Source organism: Gambusia affinis, linkage group LG02 (genome assembly GCF_019740435.1).
Source record: "Gambusia affinis linkage group LG02, SWU_Gaff_1.0, whole genome shotgun sequence".
In the NCBI taxonomy this organism is placed as follows: Eukaryota; Metazoa; Chordata; class Actinopteri; order Cyprinodontiformes; family Poeciliidae; genus Gambusia; species Gambusia affinis.
Genome location: NC_057869.1, coordinates 30,045,212 through 30,065,304, shown reverse-complemented (window position 1 = coordinate 30,065,304; position 20,093 = coordinate 30,045,212). Strand labels below are relative to the sequence as shown.

The 20,093-nt window shown below is 39.8% G+C and overlaps 1 protein-coding gene across 5 annotated transcripts in view; it reads right to left on the bottom strand.

Annotated features, from left to right (window-relative positions):
- Nucleotides 1-4,179: 4,179 nt before the first annotated feature.
- The window catches only part of mtss1lb (MTSS I-BAR domain containing 2b), a 68,331-nt gene continuing 52,417 nt past the window's right edge, over nucleotides 4,180-20,093 (bottom strand). For 3 of the 5 annotated variants that reach the window (XM_044133576.1, XM_044133594.1, XM_044133585.1), the window contains 4 exons: nucleotides 16,624-16,779; nucleotides 15,970-16,152; nucleotides 14,176-14,341; nucleotides 4,180-12,870 (listed from right to left, as the gene is read on the bottom strand). In XM_044133576.1, coding sequence (XP_043989511.1) covers nucleotides 12,002-12,870; nucleotides 14,176-14,341; nucleotides 15,970-16,152; nucleotides 16,624-16,779 — 1,374 coding nt within the window. In that variant the 3' untranslated portion in view covers nucleotides 4,180-12,001. The remainder of the gene's footprint in view (nucleotides 12,871-14,175; nucleotides 14,342-15,969; nucleotides 16,153-16,623; nucleotides 16,780-20,093) is intronic. The other 2 variants (XM_044133600.1, XM_044133609.1) reach the window with 1 other exon arrangement.

The window sequence follows — 20,093 nt, the reverse complement described above, 5'->3', positions numbered from 1 at the left end:
ACGCAGGGTTTTCTTTTTTAACATCACATGTACTTGACACACTTTGCACTTTGAAATAAAACAAGTAACAGATAAAAAATAATTAATATTCTATACATAATTAGCAGTAATTATTACATCCATATTAACCAGACAATGTTGCAAGGCATAGATCTGAATAGATGTCAGAAATGGAAACTTGTCTCACACAAACAAGTGTTAAGTAAATATTCACTGAACTAAATATTTAGCTGGCTAGCTAAACATTTAACTTGCCAATTAAATATGTAGCTAGCTGGTTAAATATTTAGCTTGAAGCTAAATGCTTAGCTTGCTAACTAAATATATAATTAAATATTTTTGAATAATATGGTGAAAATATAACTTTACATATGGCACCCCACACCAAACTGACAAATAGGTCCATGTAGAGTTGTATGTATGTTATTATTATTATTACCTATTATTATTGTTATTATTATCAGAACCTTTTGTTTAGGTTACACGTCTTGTCGTCTTCTAGCTATTGGCATTTCTTTTCCTTATCATCATTTTCTCCCTATTTTCAGCATCACATTCTGATAATATGAGCATAAACATATAATTTTCTGTCCATTTACTGACAGCAACTACTTATGCAGTCTGGCATCTTACAAAGTGCAGCATGCTTGGAGTAGCAATTATATAGCTAGCAGAGTGTCTGGTGTTAAAAGTTTTATCTGAAGATAGAATGTAAACAGTGTGTACCAACTGATCATGATAACCAGGCAGCCTTGTTCAGGGTGTTTAGCTGAGCATTACATGACTGTGAAGATAATGTTGAAGTATTTGGTGTTGAAGAGTGTGATTGTGTTTTGTGAAAAATAAAACTTAAAAGCTCATCCTGACAAGTTTTGGAGAGCTGAAACTGAATTAAAAGTTGAGGCTGTGAGTGAGCCTCAACTTTTAATTGAGTCAATGACTCCTGTCCAAACTCCTGTCAATGAATATGACTCGCCTTTTACAGCTGAGCTTTTTAGCTGTGTTACCGGTCTTCACCCACTCTGAAATAGGAGCATGAATGTAAAGGTTGGACTATTTGAAGAATTCTTGACGGTCAACAAAATCTTCAACACAGATGTCAAACTTAATGTAATCGAAAGTGCTTTAGAATTTATCTGGAAAAATTAATTTAGGGGAAGTTAAGTGTGCTAAAGTTAGCAAAAAATGCTAAAGAAAAACTTACATACCTATTGTGTTTATTTGGCACATTGGCCAAATCCTACAATTACTAATCTGACACCTCTGCACTTTGTCAACATTTTATGAAGAAGGAACGTCAGCTCAGTGTCTTCTTCAGAGGTTTTCATGCTGCTTCCTTCAGTGGTTCTTGGTGCAGCGCCACCACATGCGAGGGGGAGAACAGGTTTTTCAAAGGATTTGCTTTCTTTGACAGTGCAGTGTGAAAATGAACAGCAGCAGCTGAAAATGTAGCAAATGTTGAAATTTTGTTGAAAATGTTCAAACAGTACCAGTTTAAACACTACCAGTATGCTGTGTCTAGGACAACATTGGTGGACGTTGTTAATATTTTGACCTCCAAAGGCTCATAGAGCTCCCATGATGCAACACAGCTGACATCCTGATTAGAATAAGATGTGAATTCAGCAGCTGATTAGGTGCATATTGATACACAGTAGTCACTGTTCAGTTAAGGGAGCAAAAAGAAACAAACACTTGCACAGCTTAAAACTTTGCCATTCAACGGAACAGACGACGTCTCTCACTTCATATACATCCCTGCTTCCTGTATGCACAGATAAATTCAGGGACAAACACTTCCTCAATAGGCGCAGTGCCTCACTCCGTTTGAAGCTGCCGACTTCGAATGCAGAACGTCTTCCGTCAGATTAATTGTGGCCTATACACTTTTAATTAAATGTCTTTGTGTGGTTCGATGCTGGAGATGTGGGAGTAGGTGTTAAGTCCAAGAAGTGTGTCCTTGTTCTGTCTTTGGCATTTAATCAAAACAGGCCGACAGGATTTGGTGGAGCAAACCCAGAGATGATTCAGTGATTCTCAGCAGACGATAGCCGGTAGCATCTTTTGTGATGGAAACCGATCAGTAACCTGCAGAAAACCCTAATAACGGGTAATGAAAAGCCCGTTGTGTGTGTGAGACGCTCGACTCACTTGCTCTGAATGGAGGATTTTGTTTGATTATTTTTATTCATAGAATTAGAAAATTTCATTTTCTAAAAGAAACAAACAACAAAAAAAAAAAAAAAAAAAAAAAATTGGAATTGAGGACGTCCTTGTGTTTCTGGAGGATGTGAAGCCTGGTTGACTGGATCTCTGGTGAGCATCGAACTTCCTTTGACTCTGGTGTGTTGTAGGAAAAGACCTGGGCGCCCCCTATGGGCAAACAAAAGGACTGTCTTTATTTAAGTTGTTTTACCATAATATACCTATTTCACATGTTCTCTCTTTAATCAGGAGAGAAAGTTGATTTTACGATTTGTCCTGGATGAAGAACTGAAATATTAAGTATTTTTTTGTTACCTCTGTAAGCAGAATAATAATGGCATTGTTAATCTTCAAGTTTACTTGATTCTCGAAGTTGTGCTACAGCCTGTTCATATTGCTACTATTGGGCAAGCTTGATTTTCTTTAAATATTCAAACATATCAAAGGTTATTTAGTAATTATTTATGGACAAATCTAGCATAGAAGGAGATTAAATTCTAAATCGAAGTATGTTCTTCACTAAACCTGGAGAAAGCAACCTTTTCCAAGAAACTGATGGTTTGTTAAAATATGGTTATTATTATTGTTAAATTGAATCCATGTTTTTGTTTTTTTCTTTGGGACAGCTAATTAGTCATATTTTGGCACGAGAGCTAATCTGTGAATTTCAACTGAGCTTTCTAGTGCTTCCAGCTCTGCTTCTTGTAAACAAGCTTATTCCTAAAAAGCATTAAAGCTCATTTATCATCATCAGTAGCCTCATCGGGGGAATCTGCATTTGCCGAGTTGCCATTATGAAAACATTTAATTATCAGAGAAATGCTGAGATGAAATAACACAGAGGTCCAGCTGAAAATTCATCGTTCTTCTCTGAAAACACTTCTGTCACCATGTGTTTCATTCCACTGCAGCATCCTTAATGTCAGAAGTGTCTCCATCTGTTTCAAGGTCGTTGATATTGATGGTGCCGTGGTAACGGAGGAGGGAGAAGAAAACACACATCGTCACAACAGTATTGTATAGTGATTATGCTTACATTGATTAGGTTATGAATTCTCAACAGAAGATATCGTTTTTAGTTATTCTCGAACTGACTGCAGTTTTCTCCCAACTTTTCCTGTCGCCATTTTGCGGACCAGCATAGCGCCACCAGCGGGAATCACTTTCAATCAGTTCCCAACAGTTCAAAAGACTAATGGATAGATTTATAAACATTAAAATAAAATTTATTATATCTATAATTTCACTAGGTTTTAGGTATCCTTATAAATGCATGACGTGGTTCTAGTTAGCTATAGTGTTTCCCTTTTAATTACTGTTTTTATTTATTTCAGAGATTTTTTTTTTCTCAATTTCAGTTTTTGTTATTTCATAGGTTTTAGTTAACTATGATAATTTTGTATTACTGAATCTGGCCACTTCTTAGTGTCGCTCTGTAAAAGGTGTATAAATTTGTCTTGTTTTGTCAGAAGTGAGAAGCTTTTACAAGCCATTATCAAATGGCTTTAGATATTTTAGCTATCAGTCTTCAGTATTAAAGTAACATCCTGACTCTAAAATAAAAATCGGGTCTAAAATGTCATAAAAATCTAGAATGAGATTTTTATCTGAGCTGCAATGGAGTGAAAACAGGAAGAACAGACAGAGTTCATAGTTTCAACTGTGTTACGTTTTATTCTGTAACAGTGATAACGCTAACAACATTTTGTTCAACATTTGCTTTGCTGTAGCCCTGGCATACACACACACACACACACACACACACACACACACTTCCTTCACCAATTTATAAAACCAACTAGTTTCTACAACGTCTGAATCCGATTTATACCGTAACGAGTAATCTGATTCTTTGACTTGAATAGACACCAAGATGCCACACACACACACACGCGCACACACACACTACTGCTAGACAGTTTAGGAGCTTTGCTGTGGATTACTGAATGATGGGACCAGTACTACACAGCAGCACACAGTTAAAGTACAACTTTTATTAATACTGGAATCATCACAGTGCATTTTGTTACATTAGCAGTGACTGAACAGAAAAAGGGTCACTTTTACAAAAAAAGGAAGACAGAAAAAAAAAAAAGGTTATATCAGTGACAAAGAGAAAAACAACCTTAGAAATCAATGAACAATAAATTAAAAGGAACATCAGAGGAAACGCAGGGAGACAAAACCACAGCGACTACTGGAGGGTAAGAAGGAGGTTAAATGATCGGGTGGAAACATCGAGTAAGCAGGTTTTCACTCGGGTCACAGTGTTCAGCGTGAACTAAGCGGCCCCCGTAGAAAATGTCTCCATGGCGACTTGGGCGCAGATTTCTCTAAAGAGTTCAGATCTTCTTATCTTTCAAGAAGAAACAAGAGAGCAAGAGTGACTACTGAGACGTTGAGTAAAGACAGTAAGACATTCACTTTAGTTACAGCGACAGTGGCACCTGGAGGCCCATTTGGCTACTTGGTTGTGGATGTTTGATGGGAACTTGCAGAGCGTTACATCATGAGCCCCCTAGAGGACATCAGTGAACCCTTATGCGGCCACTGAGGATCTACCTTTGTCATGTTCACTTCAAATGAGTGTCTAGCGGTGTGTGTGTGTGTGTGTGTGTGTGTCTGTAGATGTGTCTTGGGTTTGTTGAGTGTGGAACTTCAAGAAGGATTGACAGATTGTGTGTGGGAAGTGGAAAGGAAGAACAGTAGGGGTTTTAACCACGTGTCCTTGTGGCGCACAAAAACTCTTTCTCTCTCACACACACACGCATACGCACACAGCATTTATATAGCTTAGGCAGATGGCTTAAGAAGCAGGAAGTGTCCAACAATTTCATGATGCTTCTTTTAGTCTCACTCGGATCACAAAGTCACGTAATGAGCAGCATCGCTTCAAAATGTCCTTTTCCACACGTTTGTGTATTCATGAAACCCACAAATGATCAGACACAAATGTTGTCCCGCCAGATCTTTTGCAGTTGAGTTCCTCACAGCGGAAATCTTTCAGCAACCGAAAAGTCTCTGATTCCATGAGGGAGGAGGAAAGTGTTAATATAATGACAAATCTCAGCTACTGTAGCCTTAATCTAGAAAAATCTAATGAAATCTGCTTCAGTTCAGGAGGGTCTACGGGGAAAACACTGGATGAAGAACGCAGGGTGTAATCAGAAACGCTAGAGCTGTACAACAAGAGGAGCTGCAACAGCACAGGACCAGGCGCTCTGCAGTGTGTTCATTAACCCTCACAACAATGGTTTTCTCTTATTTAAACAATACTATTGTGAAGCAGTTGTGGCTGCAAATATGTTAAATAAGAGACATAAAGGAAGAATAATTTTTTTTTTTTTTTTTTTCTCCAGGAATTATTTCAGATCAGACCAGATGAAATCAGATCAGAGGCCTGACCAAACTTGATTTGTTTTGGGATTATGGGGCAACTCTACCCTCGTTAGGTCGTTAGGTAGGAACCACATGTAGGAGATCAGGGCAAACCTAAATATATCATAGTTATCAAAGTAGCAGTTTGGTTTTTTTTTAAATTACGTTTTGGGTGTCCCATGGTCTTATAGCAGCAGTCTCTCTTTCAACACGTGGACGAGGCAGATAGAAGTCATTTCTTTCATCACTCGAACGTTTTGGGAGAGCGACCGTTTTTCTCATTTGCAGGTATTTATAGCGGCCAGGATCAATGAAATTAAACAATTCACTTTAAGTCCTGCAGGATGTTTCAGTGCTGGATTTGGTTGGAGATCGATTTAAAGTTTCCATGCCAACATGTGAAGTAAACTAAAACCAGTGGTGGTTAACCCAGTGATTGCGAAATGTAATTTAATTAATTAAAAATGACAAATTATCCGTCAAAAACAGATATTTTAACGCATGTTGACGTTAAGGCTTCTCAGAGTTTAGCAGCATGCGTTGCTGCTTGCACTTCTGAGTTTTTAGCATGGAAGCTCACTGGGGAAAAAAAAACAAACAAAAAAAAAAACAATAAAAAAAAATTACATTAAGTTGCTTTTGATCTGCTGCCAAGAAACATCTCAAAAAACCTGATCGAAATTAATTAAAATGTAATCTAGCATAGAGATGGAGCGTTAGGCGTCCATCTGCTTGCCTGGAAAACGGCTCCCTTTAGCACATCCACCAGGGAGACGTTTACCCCCGTTAGCAATTCCAACTCATACAACAGCCCACCCAGGACGCGTTAGCCACTGCAGCACAGGCTCACAATTTGCACCTGTGCACACATGCAAACCAACAGGAAGTTAATAGATATAGAGGGGATTGGGAATGAATGAATAATAAACTGAGCACAGAGCGAGTATCCGCAGCGGACGTAGGTGGAAATTAAGACTTCATCAGAATTATTTTTCATTAGCTTTAATAGACTGAGAGGCACAGAGAGACCAACCACTGTGTTTTGGGGCTCCCATCCACCACCGTGACAAGCACTGTTTGGTTTTTGGTTTTTTAACTTGTCTGCTGCGCAGCATCTCCAGGTGTACCGATGTATGGAAGGAGACGAGGGCCCAGGAAATAGTGAGAGGTTACAGGATGAAAGACCTCAACATGGCAAAAAAGAAACATATCTGCCTGCTTTAGCTTGCCAAAGAGTGCTAAGAGCAATTTGAGAGTGTAGGCTGGGTGTATGAGGCCATGTGGGAGCATGCATGTTGGCACAATATTCCTTTATTTTCCCTCCTATGTACAAACACGCTGCGGCTTTGCTCGTCTTCTGGTTGGCTTGCTGTTATTTACATAGCGACTCAGAAAATGACAAAACTGGAGCAAAAATCAATTCAGCATGTTGACACAGGCAGTTCAGCACAAAATAATCCATCAAAGTAAAACTGAATTTCCTTGGATTCCTTTCTGGTAGGGGTGGATTTAGATCTTGTGGAATAAGAACCTGTGATATTACACCAACATGTCTGTCATCAAAGTCTGGCTGTGTAAACATTATCCAGTTAACCACATCTGGATAAGTAGGCTTATTTTATTTTTATGTAAAATGAGCGTTCTATTTTGTTTGACACTTTTAATTTGAAGCAATAAAGGAAGTAGTTCTTGAGCTGTATTGTGTTTGACAGAGTGGGGAAAAAACCCCAAACCTGGTTGGGTTGACCACTTGGTTATATAAGCACCCCACTACTTTTAAATAATTTCTGATAGCATTTTGGATAATTCAAAGAAAAAAAAAGAAACCACTAGAGAAAAGGTGACAGATTAAGTCAGCCTGCGAGCAAAATCTGATCGGGGGAGAGGCATAAATTAGCCACAAGGGAAAGACAAAAGCCAGTGAATTCCCCAAACAAGCTTTAGCAGGTCAAGAAATCTTAGATGTTAAATCTCCTGCTCTAATTATTTTACACTCATTGGATCAGGAAAATAGTAATGAAACATTTCCGTTCTAATAATGGAAGCGGGCTGAACTGGAACCTCCCTGTTGTGCCAGATGTGGTGAAGCTGCATGAAGTTAGGCTAGCTTACTCCATCCCACTAGTCCATTGAATTTCAGTGTGTTTTTGTGTTTTCTGAAATTATTATTCTGAGAGTTCAATCGATTGTAAAGTGGCATCAGTTCCTTCTGAAACATATTAGTAATTTTTATTGGAACTGAGGTTGTTTATTAGTCCTTCACGGACAGTATATAAATGTTTTGCTAGCGCTGCAAGTATACCAACACTGGTTAACCATTAGCCGCTAACAACGCTTTCTTCTTTCAGGGCTAAACTAAAGGGTTGTTAAACAGGGCACAGCCTACTGAATTCAGCTCTACTTTAAATTTTATTTTTCAGATTATTTGGAGCACTAATGTGTCAATTAGGTGGAGAAAAAAAAAGAACAGCTGTAAAATTTGCCTCATTTAGTATTTCAGGGGAAAAGTGAGTGCTCCTCTTGTTAAACCAGATCCTTGTGAAAAATAAAATCTAAACAGTTTTGCGAATGAGTTATTTTTAAGTTCGTAAAAAGCTAACAAATTACGTAACACTTTATTTTATTTTATTTTTTTGTGGATTCCTTCCCCCCCCAATGGTTTTAAAAATAACCCTTCAAAGAACGACAGGTGGAAACATTTAGCAGATATTGCAGGAGCTTTAAGAAATGTTCAAATCAAAACTATACACTGTGGAAGAACTTTAAGAGGGTAATGATGATTACCCTGTAAGAGGGTAATCATCATTAAAACTGTGGGGTTTTAATGGATCAAACCCACATTGTAAAAGGAAATTCAGGTAGACGGAACTTAAATTGCTGGCCTCTGATTTCCACTGGGTACTTATTGAAGTTTAACTCTGAAGCTCTGGGACTGATGTTGCTTTTATCTCTGCAGTAAATCCATCATAAACATCTAGATGTGTAGCGACAGATAATCTAAAGACAGAAAAAGACCAACATATTTTTGCCTAAAATGATTTTGTGTATATGGAACCAATCTGCTCTTGACTTCGTTCTTTCATTTAGTTGCCTCATAGCAGCAAAGTGAGATAAAAACACCCATACTGTGACAAAGACATTAAAATTAAAGCAATAGGGAGAAAGAAAAAAAACCCCTCCTGGAAGCATTATTTGATGTTAATTTCAAAAATGCAAAGGAACCTAATGAATGCGTAGGATAAAAAATAAATGAGTGCTCATATTAATGCTTATGTTCAGATCACTGCTGGAGACATGTACAGACATGGTGATGAAAAGTTTATTAGCCTAGAGATCAACAGCCAGTCATTGACACATCCAAACACACACTCATTCTCAGCGCCTTACATCCACATGTCACACACCTCAGTTAGTTTGTGTTACAACTGGACTTTTCGCCTCCTATTTTTACAATAATTAAAGCAAGATCTAGTATTCCAACAGTAACAGTAGAAGACAAAAACAAATTATAATTATTATTTTTATTTAAGCTAATGAGATATTTTCTAACAACCCTTTACACCAGACCTGTGCACCGGATTCTCTTTGAGAAGTACAGCACATACAGTTACATACGTACCGTATGAGCAGGCAGTGAAACGCTCATTCCACACATCTTTCCCTCTTCCTGTCAACTTTAACAGACTCGTCCGTATCCTCCCATACAGGCTCCACCTAATCTCAGATCTAAAAGATCAATCTTTCATAATGTTTGTCCTGAGCTTAACCTAAGGATTGGCACAAAACTAAGCTGAACTGTGCTGGGTGCCTTGCTTGTTCGCTTTTTTTCTTTCTTTACGTTTGTTCTTTTCCATTGAGCACTGAGAATGTATATGAGAGCACCTCAATGCGAACACGTTCTCATGTCTCATCTGAAACATATTTTGGCCAACTTTCTTGCACTCTTAATTCTAAAAAATAGCAAAGTAAATAGTTTTTCAATACTTTAGCTTCGATAAAAGGCTCATTCATTACAATTGACCCCAAAAGTCAACTGTTTAAACCCCCCTGTTTAATTTAGATCTTTTTTTTTTTTGTTATTTAACCAAAAGTTTTCTTCTGATAGGAAATGTGACAGACAGTTGTGAGCATGGCTAGGAACACTAGCCCTACGCACTAATCATAAACTGTAGTTTCGCTACCACTACAGCACTACACCAACACAGTAGCAAAGGCTAATGCCGTTTCTAAGAGTTACTGTGTAATTACACTGCAGTGTTTAGCATCGAGGGACGTTCTGTTTTAAGATAGGGCTGGTATTAAAAATCATACAGAGTTTTTCAAAAAGCTGATATTTTTGTGTTGTGTTTGCGAGCTCATGGAAAACCGTCAGCATTCTGGAGATCAGGTCCTGCAGCTTCTCTGTGGTGTCAGTATCATGAGACCAACCGAATTTTGAATGTCTCTCTTGTTTAACTTTTTCCAGGTTTTATTTCCACCCAATTACAATCAGGTTTGGCTATTTCTCTTTACTTGCGCTCAAAAGAAAAACATAAAGTGACGTGCCTTTCCTGAGATGGTGCTTTAATTGTTCCACTCGATGTGCTTTACAGTTTCGAAATGTATTTTTCCATTTTAAAAGTCGTCTGATTTACATCTAGTTTTAAGGTAAAAGACAAAAAAAAAAAAAAAACTAAACGGATTTTTAAAAATTATCTTTAAAAAATGTTTTAGGCCTAAAAACATATTTCCAAAAAAAAAAAAAAAAAAAAACATCTCACTAAGCAAAACATTGTATTCCCCCCCAGTATGTCTTCAATCCTTAAAATACCCGTTCAATGTCATTCCCATCCCGCCTCCCGCCTTAAAACCTGATCCATCTTCAGAAAATATTCATACATTTTCTCATTTATCCAATCACTCCAGTGCCAGCAGTCTTCTTCACATCCTCTTTACCTCTCACTGCCTTCTTCTACTTTAATGTATTAAATCATCTCCTTAGGACACAGTCACTGCTTTCACTCCTCTTCCCCCTCCAGCACCCTTCCACACATACAGCATGACTACAGCAACATCTACTGGCTATTGTACAGACTCTACTCTCATCAAAGTGCTTACAGTTTTTCTGTTTTCAAATTTTTTGTAATCCACTTGATTTAATAGAAAGAAACTGGGACAGAGAGAGAGAGAAAGAGAGAGAGAGAGGCGCATGAAAAACCCATGAATTCACAGTCGATGTGTAATTTAGCATTCCTGATGATTGCCTGAATGGGACAAAGGAGAATCTGCAATCCTCCGAATCCAACCGCTTCCTCAAAACGAGAAAATAAATCACATTTATTGCTCCATTTCTGATTTCACGTTTTTTTGTTTGTTTTTTTTGTTTGTTTGTTTGTTTTGTTTTTTTTTTCTCTCTGCTTCTAGAAAATATATATGAATATATCTATAGGCCTGGAACAGGTCTTGGAACTTCCCGTACAGCGGTAACAAGGTAAACGACGTCACGATATAAACGAGAAAATACACACACGACACAGCAGAAAAAGAAAAAAATAAAGAAAAAAGCCCTGCCCTCGTTGGGTAACCGGCTGTCCCGCAGCAGAGCTCTACCCATCCCCTCTCTCACACACACACACACAATCAACCACATGTACCCACGCGCTCCATTTTACATTTTCCAAGATGCATACGAATGTACGCAGAAAAAGAGAGAGAGAGAGAGAAGAGAGGGGAAGGGGCAACAAGTACGGCTCAATGCCAACGGCGTTTTTTTTTTTTTTACATTAAGCGTGAACCAGAGTGGCCCTCTGGTTTGTTAGCTCCCCGTACTCGTGCCAAGCAGTTCGACGGCCTTTTCGGCACAGCGTGTCATTGCCTAGACGACCTGGCTTCAGTTGAAGCTGTTCGCGAGGCGATCTGAGTCCCCCACCTCTCTGTCTCTCTCTGGTCCTCATCAGCCCCCTTCCGTCAGTCTTTCAAGTTGGATCGGTCAGCTGGGTTAGTCGGACAACAGGACAGGGAGACGGGTTCGGTGGCAAACAGAACAGAACCCAGCGCTCTTCTTTCTTTGCCTCCATTTATTTTCAAAATCACTTTTCCTATGAGTCTCTCCGTCCCTGTCTGACGGCGTATAGAAGACAAACATGCGTCCAACACACAATAGTTATAGCGGCCTGCTAGGTCAACATGAAGTATTTCACTTGTACTCGTCAGCATCGTTATGGTTACTTATGTTATCGTTATATTAGACTGTATATCATTTACTCTAAAGGTGTCTTTAAACATTTTCTGTATGGATTTTTTTTCCGTTTCTATTCATCCACTGTTATGTGATAGCTTTTCCAACATGGTTATGTTTTCATGTACTCACTAGGTGGTTGGGTTCTACCACGCCAACATCTGACCTATTGACTGACGACCCTTCGCATTTCTCCACTGATCACAATATACGGGGAGCTGAGCGGTCGTTGGAGACCGTTTTGCGAAGGCGAACTCCTCTTCTGATCGTGGTCAGCATGTCGCCGGACCCCTCGGCCCCTTCCGTCTGAGTTTCGCTCGGGCCACCTGGCGTTGGGGTCGGGTCATCTGGGAGAGCGGGGAAAGGGAACTGACCCTCGCCGAGGGCGTGCGCGCTCGCTACCAACTCTCCGATCTTCTCCACCAAGCTGTGCCGGTTGGCCGCGATCATCTGCTCCTCCTCTGACCCGGCTGCTGAGCCCGACGCCATGCAGTGCTGCTGGGCATAGACCTCCAGCGCTGCCCCGGAGCCCCAGGCGGTGTTGGGCAGGCTGAGGCGCTTCGGTGATGCCTTCACATAATCGAGCCCTCCTTGGCCATCCTCGGCCCCGGTGAAGAACACACACTCTTCACTTCCCACTCTGACGGGAACGCTGCCTGCTTGCCCTCCGCCCGCGTAGCCACCTGCACCAGGTGAATGTGAGTCTGCGGGAACAGTGGGTGTTTTGACAGGCACAATGGGTGGTCGGATAGGGATGGGCCCCGCACTGGACAGTGTACGCCGCACCCCCGGTTTGGTCGATGGGGTTCGACGGATAGTAGCGGTGCCCGGAGTCCCTGATCCTCCTCCTCCACCAGCGCCACCTGGCTGTCCTGGTATCCCATGAACTCCTGGACCAAGGACCCCACTGGGCAGACCAGCTGTACTGGCTGGCCTTTTGGTCTGGATCATGCGCCTGTAGTTCTGGGCAATGTTGGAATGGCGAGGAATTGTAGAAGACTTGTCAAACTCTGCCTGTCCATCCGGGCCTTCAGTGTCTCCGTTTACGGAGTAGCAGTCGTAATCTGAACCTGTTATTGGTATGGGTGAGACAGAAAAAGATAAAATTATGAAATTTTAGGTTATTCAGTATCTCTGGAGATTATCTGGTCACAGAAATTTAGTCTCAGATTTGAATCTGGCAGATAATTGGCTGGAACAAAACAGGAATCCATTGTCGATTTTGCTATATCTTCAAGGTCTTCATCTTTTTGTCACATGGAGCAAAAAAACGCTACAAGACAAGAAAAAGGGTTTCAGCTCGAAGAACTTGCGTCACTTTTTGGGTCAAACCTGGTGTATTTAGTACAAAAGAAAATCTGGATACACCAAAGTCTGCTTCTGAGTAAAAGTGAGTCAATAGATGTATTCCTGTTTAATATGGGATGAAAAAAATAATGTTTTTTAATATAAAAAACTTTTAATTTGTTTGTAATAGTTTAAAAAAATACATAAATAAAAACATTTCCATCTGTTTTAACCACTTGTGCTGGCAGGCCAGTTTTTTGAAGTTTCAAGATGAGTGCAAGGTTACATAAATACTGAGAATAATGTAAACACAGGTGGAATCCACCATTAAGGGGGCTTCATATGGAAATTGCTTTTATAGATTTTGTTTTGAGGGATAGTGGTTAAAAGAGGGGCACCATTACTCCAAATACATATCACACTTTTCAGATCTATGCTTATTAAAATTATTGAACATTTTTGTTTAAAGATAAAAAGTGTAAATAAATAAAACATCCAAGGGTAACTTATGCCTTTGAGATCCACGAAACACAAAGATACGAAACCAAAAAATATACTGGAGTAAAAATTCTGAATCACACAGAGGGAGCCGTTAAAACAAAGAGGAAGCACACTCGGATGGGAATATTATTCAGTTTTATCTCAGTGTATTTGTTGCTTAGTTGCCGTCAAGCAAACCGTCAGGATCCATCCGTCAAGAAATATGCCCGCTGCCTGGACTATTAAATGAATAATTCAATTCATCTATTGTTTGTAACAGAGGCGAAGGATTCAAGTATTTTACTCCATAAAATACATTTAAACAACAACAACAAAAAAAGGAATGCTGTCCTGGAGTTTTTAGATGAGGTACAAAACATTGGAATGAAATGACTTAATGACCTTGTTAGATCAGTTCTCCAGAGCCTCGATAATGATCTAATTATTCCATTCAGGTGTGGTGCAGCAGAGGCACATCCAAAAGTTGCAGGACAGCGGCCCTTGAGGACTGGAGTTTGACACCTGTGCTTTAGGCATTTCCTTGCTTCAGTCCAGCTGATTTCAATTGATGACTGATTAACAGGCGTTTGTTGAACTGAGAGGCTCACCTTGTGAAGGGATGGTGTCCTCGGAGCAGGACGGGGTTGTGGTCTCCGTGCTGTAGCCGCTGGAGTACTGCAGGGAGTCCCGGCTGCTCTTCTGCTGCTCCACGCTCAGGCCTCGGGTCAGCACCATGGCCAGGTCACTGGCTGCCGGGGAAACCTCCTCGCCGTGCTGACAACACACAGGAAAGTTAGGGCTGCCATGTTTTTGTCGAATCGTTACGGATGCTTTGGTGCAACCTGAGCCTCTAACATGTAATAAGAGAATAAAAGAATTTGAGTGGAACTCGACAATTTTATTTAATTATTGCATTCCTATTGTGTTTTATTGACGGATGTCACTACTTTTAATATATTCTTTTTATTCCAACTGATTTCATCATTCATTTTTCTACAAGATAATATGCTGTTGGTGTGCAGCATTTGTTTGTAAAGTTCTACTTGAATACACTGAGACTGGCAAAAATGATATAAAGACCAATGAGTCAATCGTTCCTATAAACGGTTTTGATTACAGTATGTGGGTGTAAATGAAGCTCAGTCACTTACTTTATTTTAAAACTATTTACACTAATGTCAGAACCATAATGTGCTAATTTGGATTAAATAACTGCATAGATTTTAATACGTTAATTTTTTTTTTGGTGTCAGTTGTGTTTTTTTTCCGTCCGGAACCTTTGTACTCGTGCGTTTCTGGTACGGTCATGAATCCGGCGCAAAAGCTAAATCTACAAACAACAGCGATGAACAACAAAGCTGCTTCTCTTGGTTCATTTAATCTTCAAAAAACTGATCAGACTGGATGCTGGAAAAGACTCGCGTTCAAGTTGTGATAAAAGGAGTTAGCCTATCAATGACGCTATTCGTGGCTAAATTAGCGTCTTAATGCTAAGCATGTAGCAGCAGCACAGACTTTCCCAACGCTAACGTCAGTCCAGAGTCCACATTTCTAAAAAAAACACACAATTGTTGTATGTAAAATAAAATAAATAAGAAATTGTGTTAAAAGTTCTAACGCATTACAATCTATAAGTTAAAGTCTATGCGCCTACTTATTTAATTTAAATTACTATCTTGACAAATGTGACAAATGCTAATTTTGTGAAATGTAGAAGTTGTTCTGTAGAAGTTGTCAGGTAATTTCATGAAACGTCAGGGTCTGGAAACTATAATATGTGATGCGATTTGTGTTTTTGTGCTGAAATAGCTTCTTATTTAAGCTGACTTTGTTTGTTGTTTGAAAACATCACAATTCATAGATACAAATGTAAGTATTTGCTATGCAAATTAGTGAAACTAGTAATAATGACTCTTACCTCTGACCACTAGATGTCAGGAAAGTGCTTCCATTGTCATCGGTGGTGTTTAGAATTTGCATCAACAGGTTTTAGGTAAACATAAAGCTTGACTGAGTGATGGTTGAGATAAATTTGTGAAGGTCTGGACGTGGTTAGCTTGTTATTATTACTAAACCTGTTGCACATTCAAAAACTGACCACAATATCTAGTTTATATACTTTGGATCAACATTATTAGATTCTTTTTCTTCTTTTGCTCTTTCCTTTGGTTTGTTATTTTGTTTGTATTTCCTTTTAATTCATGCAAAGCACGTTCAATTGCCTTGTTGCTGAAAATGTGCTGTATAAATAAAATTACCTGTACCATTCAACATAATATTTATAACAACAAAGTATTTATAGGCAACAATAAAGTTGCATACATTTTTTATATTATTGCATCCTGAAAAGAATTTCTATTTGGGGTCATTTGGCTCACTCTCTCTATGTTTTCCGGCGTTACCTTAGCAGCGATGCTAGCAGGTGTCATCCGGGGCCTCTGGCCCTCTTCTGGGTGTGCTGCTGCGGCGTATCCATGGGAACCCGGCGAGCCCTCGCTCTCTCTCAGCCTATCCACCGCCTCCTTTCTCCTCTGGACTGGAGCGGCGGCCGCAGGCTGCTCGTACTGACCTGCTTTGGACCAGTCCTGAACAGTTGAGGGGAATTAGTAAGCAGCAGGCGGATGGCAGAGTTAGAACAAGAGACCTGTCTGCTACCCAGCAGTTTGATTCACGTCGCCTGAATGCAGAAAACATGACAGAGTGTGTGTATGTGTGTGTGCGTGCGTGTGTGTGCGTGTGTGCGTGTGTTTTGCAGCATCTAAAGGTCATATGAAGACAGCTTGTTTTTTTTTTGCTGAGTCATCAGTATATATATCACACAACCAGGGAGGCAGGTGAGGGTTAACTAAAAAAAATAATAATCAAAGAAGCATGCATGCACACACAGCAGCCCATGATGAATGTTTTTAGTGAAGCAAAGCAATGAGTGGAAAACAAATCAGGTGAGGAAAATAATAGTCATCTGAACTCTGCAGAACATATCCAACTGGAACGGAGGGGAAAGGTGGAACTGGAGGAAAAACCAAAAAACAAGGGCAAGTGCATGGGCAACAAACCTTCCACATGGGAACCTTTGATGTGGGAGAGGAGGAGCTGGATCCAGAGGGGCGGATATAGGGTGGGGACGCAGGAACGGGAAGAATGACAGAGAGAGGCCTGGTGGAGCCAGAGTGAGAGAGAGCGGGGCGGAAGGTAACGAAGGACGAGCCAAACTGCAGGATGAGAGACACGGTCATGTCACCAGAGAATGGAAAAGCGGCAGGCAGACACGGAGAGGCAGCCAGCTGTGGAGAACATGAGAATGTAAAGCCGCAGTCACAGACACCCAGCCTGAATCTGAGAGGGAGGAAAAGATAACCGGAGGTGATTCTAGCTGAGAGAGGAGGCGTGTAGAAGGAAGCCTACAGGGTTCTGCTGCTTCACATGGTATGACTGTTAGATGGTGATAGGATGTGATAAACAATTCAACTGTTAAAACTTTGTTTTCAGGATCATTGTAAAACAAAGAAAAAAAATTGCGTGGCGTGCATTTATATTGACCCTTTGCACATGATGTGACTCTCATTGAAACCCCGCCCACTCCGCCAAGATGGCTGTCAAAACCTCCACTGTGCTCCTGTAAAGCCTGTCACATGTGCTAGCCTAATATCGCTTTTATTAAGTTGAGTTTGTAGTAAGAAGACAAGGGTGAGAGTCAACCTTGTCATTTTATTGTGTGACGTTTAAGGAGGAGAGTTACTGGAGAGGATAGCAGCTGCTACTCATAATGACAGTCGTTATGATGTAATCACACATTTACAACAAATACTTTTTACAAAGTAAGAAGATTAACGTTCATAGACTTTATAAGTAAGTATGATTAGAAAGATATAAAACATTGGATTATGGAGAAGTTACATGGCTAACCAGTAGTAACCATGGAAACAATACCCCACCATGTAGCCTAGCATGTTTCAAAAAAAGGGGTTAGCAACTCATTTTTGTACGTTTTTAATGCTGATGACAGAGTGAATATAATCATGAGGAGTGAATTCAGGCGGTCGATCAACACATCAGAGGGAGGATGAGTCGGTTTCTAAGCTAGCTGTTTCCAACTTTTGTAAATATTGCCATCTTTGAGCCCCAAACAAGTTTGTTACATTCACAGATAAGTTAGCTCGACTCAAACAAGTGGAGGCCTTGAATAAACTGGAAAAAAGCAACTTTGGAAAACAATTTCAATCGCTCTGTTCAATGCTCCCATCCCTCACTTCCAACGTCCATCAAAGCGCCTCAAATGATTCTGTGACTTATTTGCAGGGAGTCAATTCAACTCCCTGTACTCAACAGCTCAACATCTGATTGGATGGAGAGCATCTATGGCTGCGTTCATACAGCAGGCGACTGTGACACATACCCGACTCTTTAAGGCAGTCTGAAGAGTTTGTGCCACGTCCATACATGGTACAAAATGGAAACATTCACAGTCTGAGCAGCCGTGTCGCCTTTAGTCTGACTTTTTTTTGTCTCTAGCTAGGTTTCCATCACCTGGGTTAACATGCGAGGGGCTGGGCTTAGGGTTGCTAGATAACAAAATTACTATGTGACAATTTAGAGGTTTTTGAAATGGGTCAATTTGCAGACACCAGTGGGACATACATTTTTTTGGCTCTTGAATTGTTTCTACAAAGGTACAGAAACATGCAAAAGGTGAATTGTTGGACCTTTAACATTAAATGCAAAATGTTATGTTTAGTACAGTTATGTCTGAGTGTGTTTTTTTCAATAAACTGGCTTTTTTGATTCTGTTGTTAAGTTAACAATTAATCTATTATCATAGTTGAAGATTATTTCAATAATTCTTTTATCACAATTAATTGTGTCAGACCTTGAGGTCAGTTTTCTCCTGCTGAAGTTGAAGGAGTTCCTTTGCTGTGGATGTTTCTGTGATTTATTTGATTAAGCTAGAAAAGGCAAGATGAATTAAATTAAGCCATCACAGATTAAAGCCTTTATCATCTGTCACATAGGCGCCAGATAACCGATGCCGTTTGATGTGAATGCAGAAAGATGAAATGTTGAAGCAGATCTGAGAATTTCCCAGACATGAGGAGTCGCATTTCTTTCTTCTATTTTATTTCATCAAGCACACGAGTCCAGATGGAGAATGTCACCGTCAAAGATCCCCTCATCATTTATACAAGAGAAGCCCATCATCTGATGTAAAATTCCAAAAATACAGACCCAAAGTGTGTATGATTGTTTTTGCGACTCCCACAGTGTGTACCGCAAGGTTTCTGTCACGATATCCAGGAAGGAGAGCAAACAATCGTGTTTGTCAGTCGAATTAAAGTGGGATCATGGAGGAAACCTGTCATGGAGGAGAGCTGTTGTTGTGAAGAAAACTTTTGCTTCGAATATTAGCAGAATGATTTCCTTTCCACCAGTAAATCATCGGCACAACTTTATTCTACTGCACCGTGAATAACGTGCTTAAAAAAAGAAAGTGGCTCTGAAACATGAAAAAAGTTGCAAAAACACATTTTAGGGAGATTTATATGGGGACCTTATCACCAGCTGAAGAACTAAACACACCTAATTCATGTGCGGCTGTTGGCACAAAAGGTGGTTTTATTCCAAGCGAAGCAAAACAACAGCGGCATTTAAAAGCGAACAGATATTACATTCATTTCAGCCCAGCACTTACGTCTCAGGTGCTGTTTTTTCTTCTTCTTACCACTCTAAAATAAAATCTCTACAGGAGAAGGCATTAAGCTCTGGGGAAGTCAGTGTCAGGTTTGTGTTACCTTTCAGAAGTCTGCCTCAAGCTGGTTTCACATAACAATAAAACCACAGAGCTTCCTGCCACCGCTGTGAGTGAAACGGTCCATTTTAACAGCGTGCGCTGTGCGGCTCTAACAGCAACCTTTAGAGCAGCCACGATTATCACAGTTGTTTCAGCGCTGACAACCCGGCTTTGTTCTCCTGAAAACACGGATGTGAGTGAATGGGGAGATGTTTTAGGTGAGAAACGGAAACGGATAACTTTGACAAGGTTTATTGTCAGCAGCCGGTGACGTGGTGGATTTCTGAAAAGCCCGAGGGTACGGTGACCCAGAGGGGTCAACAAAATGTAACAGAAATAAACGTAACAGCAAAAGGCACCACTTTCTAAATAAATCAGGTTTGTCTTTAAGATTTGTCAAAGTAATTGATAACTTGATATAATTGAGCAAATGGGTAAATTTATACTCAATGTAAAGATTGCTTTAAATTTTTCAAATTGCTGAAATTTGGTGTTTTAATTTTTTTGTGTGTGTGTGTTTTAAGGAATTTCATTATGTTTTGGGGTTTTTTTTATAAGTGTGATTTTAATTCTAAAATGTGCATCTTAAATATCTATCCTGAAGACTTTACTTCAAACAATTTAAGGTTCCTACATAACATTTGCTTTTTGGAAGCTAAATGCTGTATCACATCCTGATGGAAGAAAGAGACACTATGAGGAATTTCACAATGGATTAAACAAATTACTTTTTACTTTGCC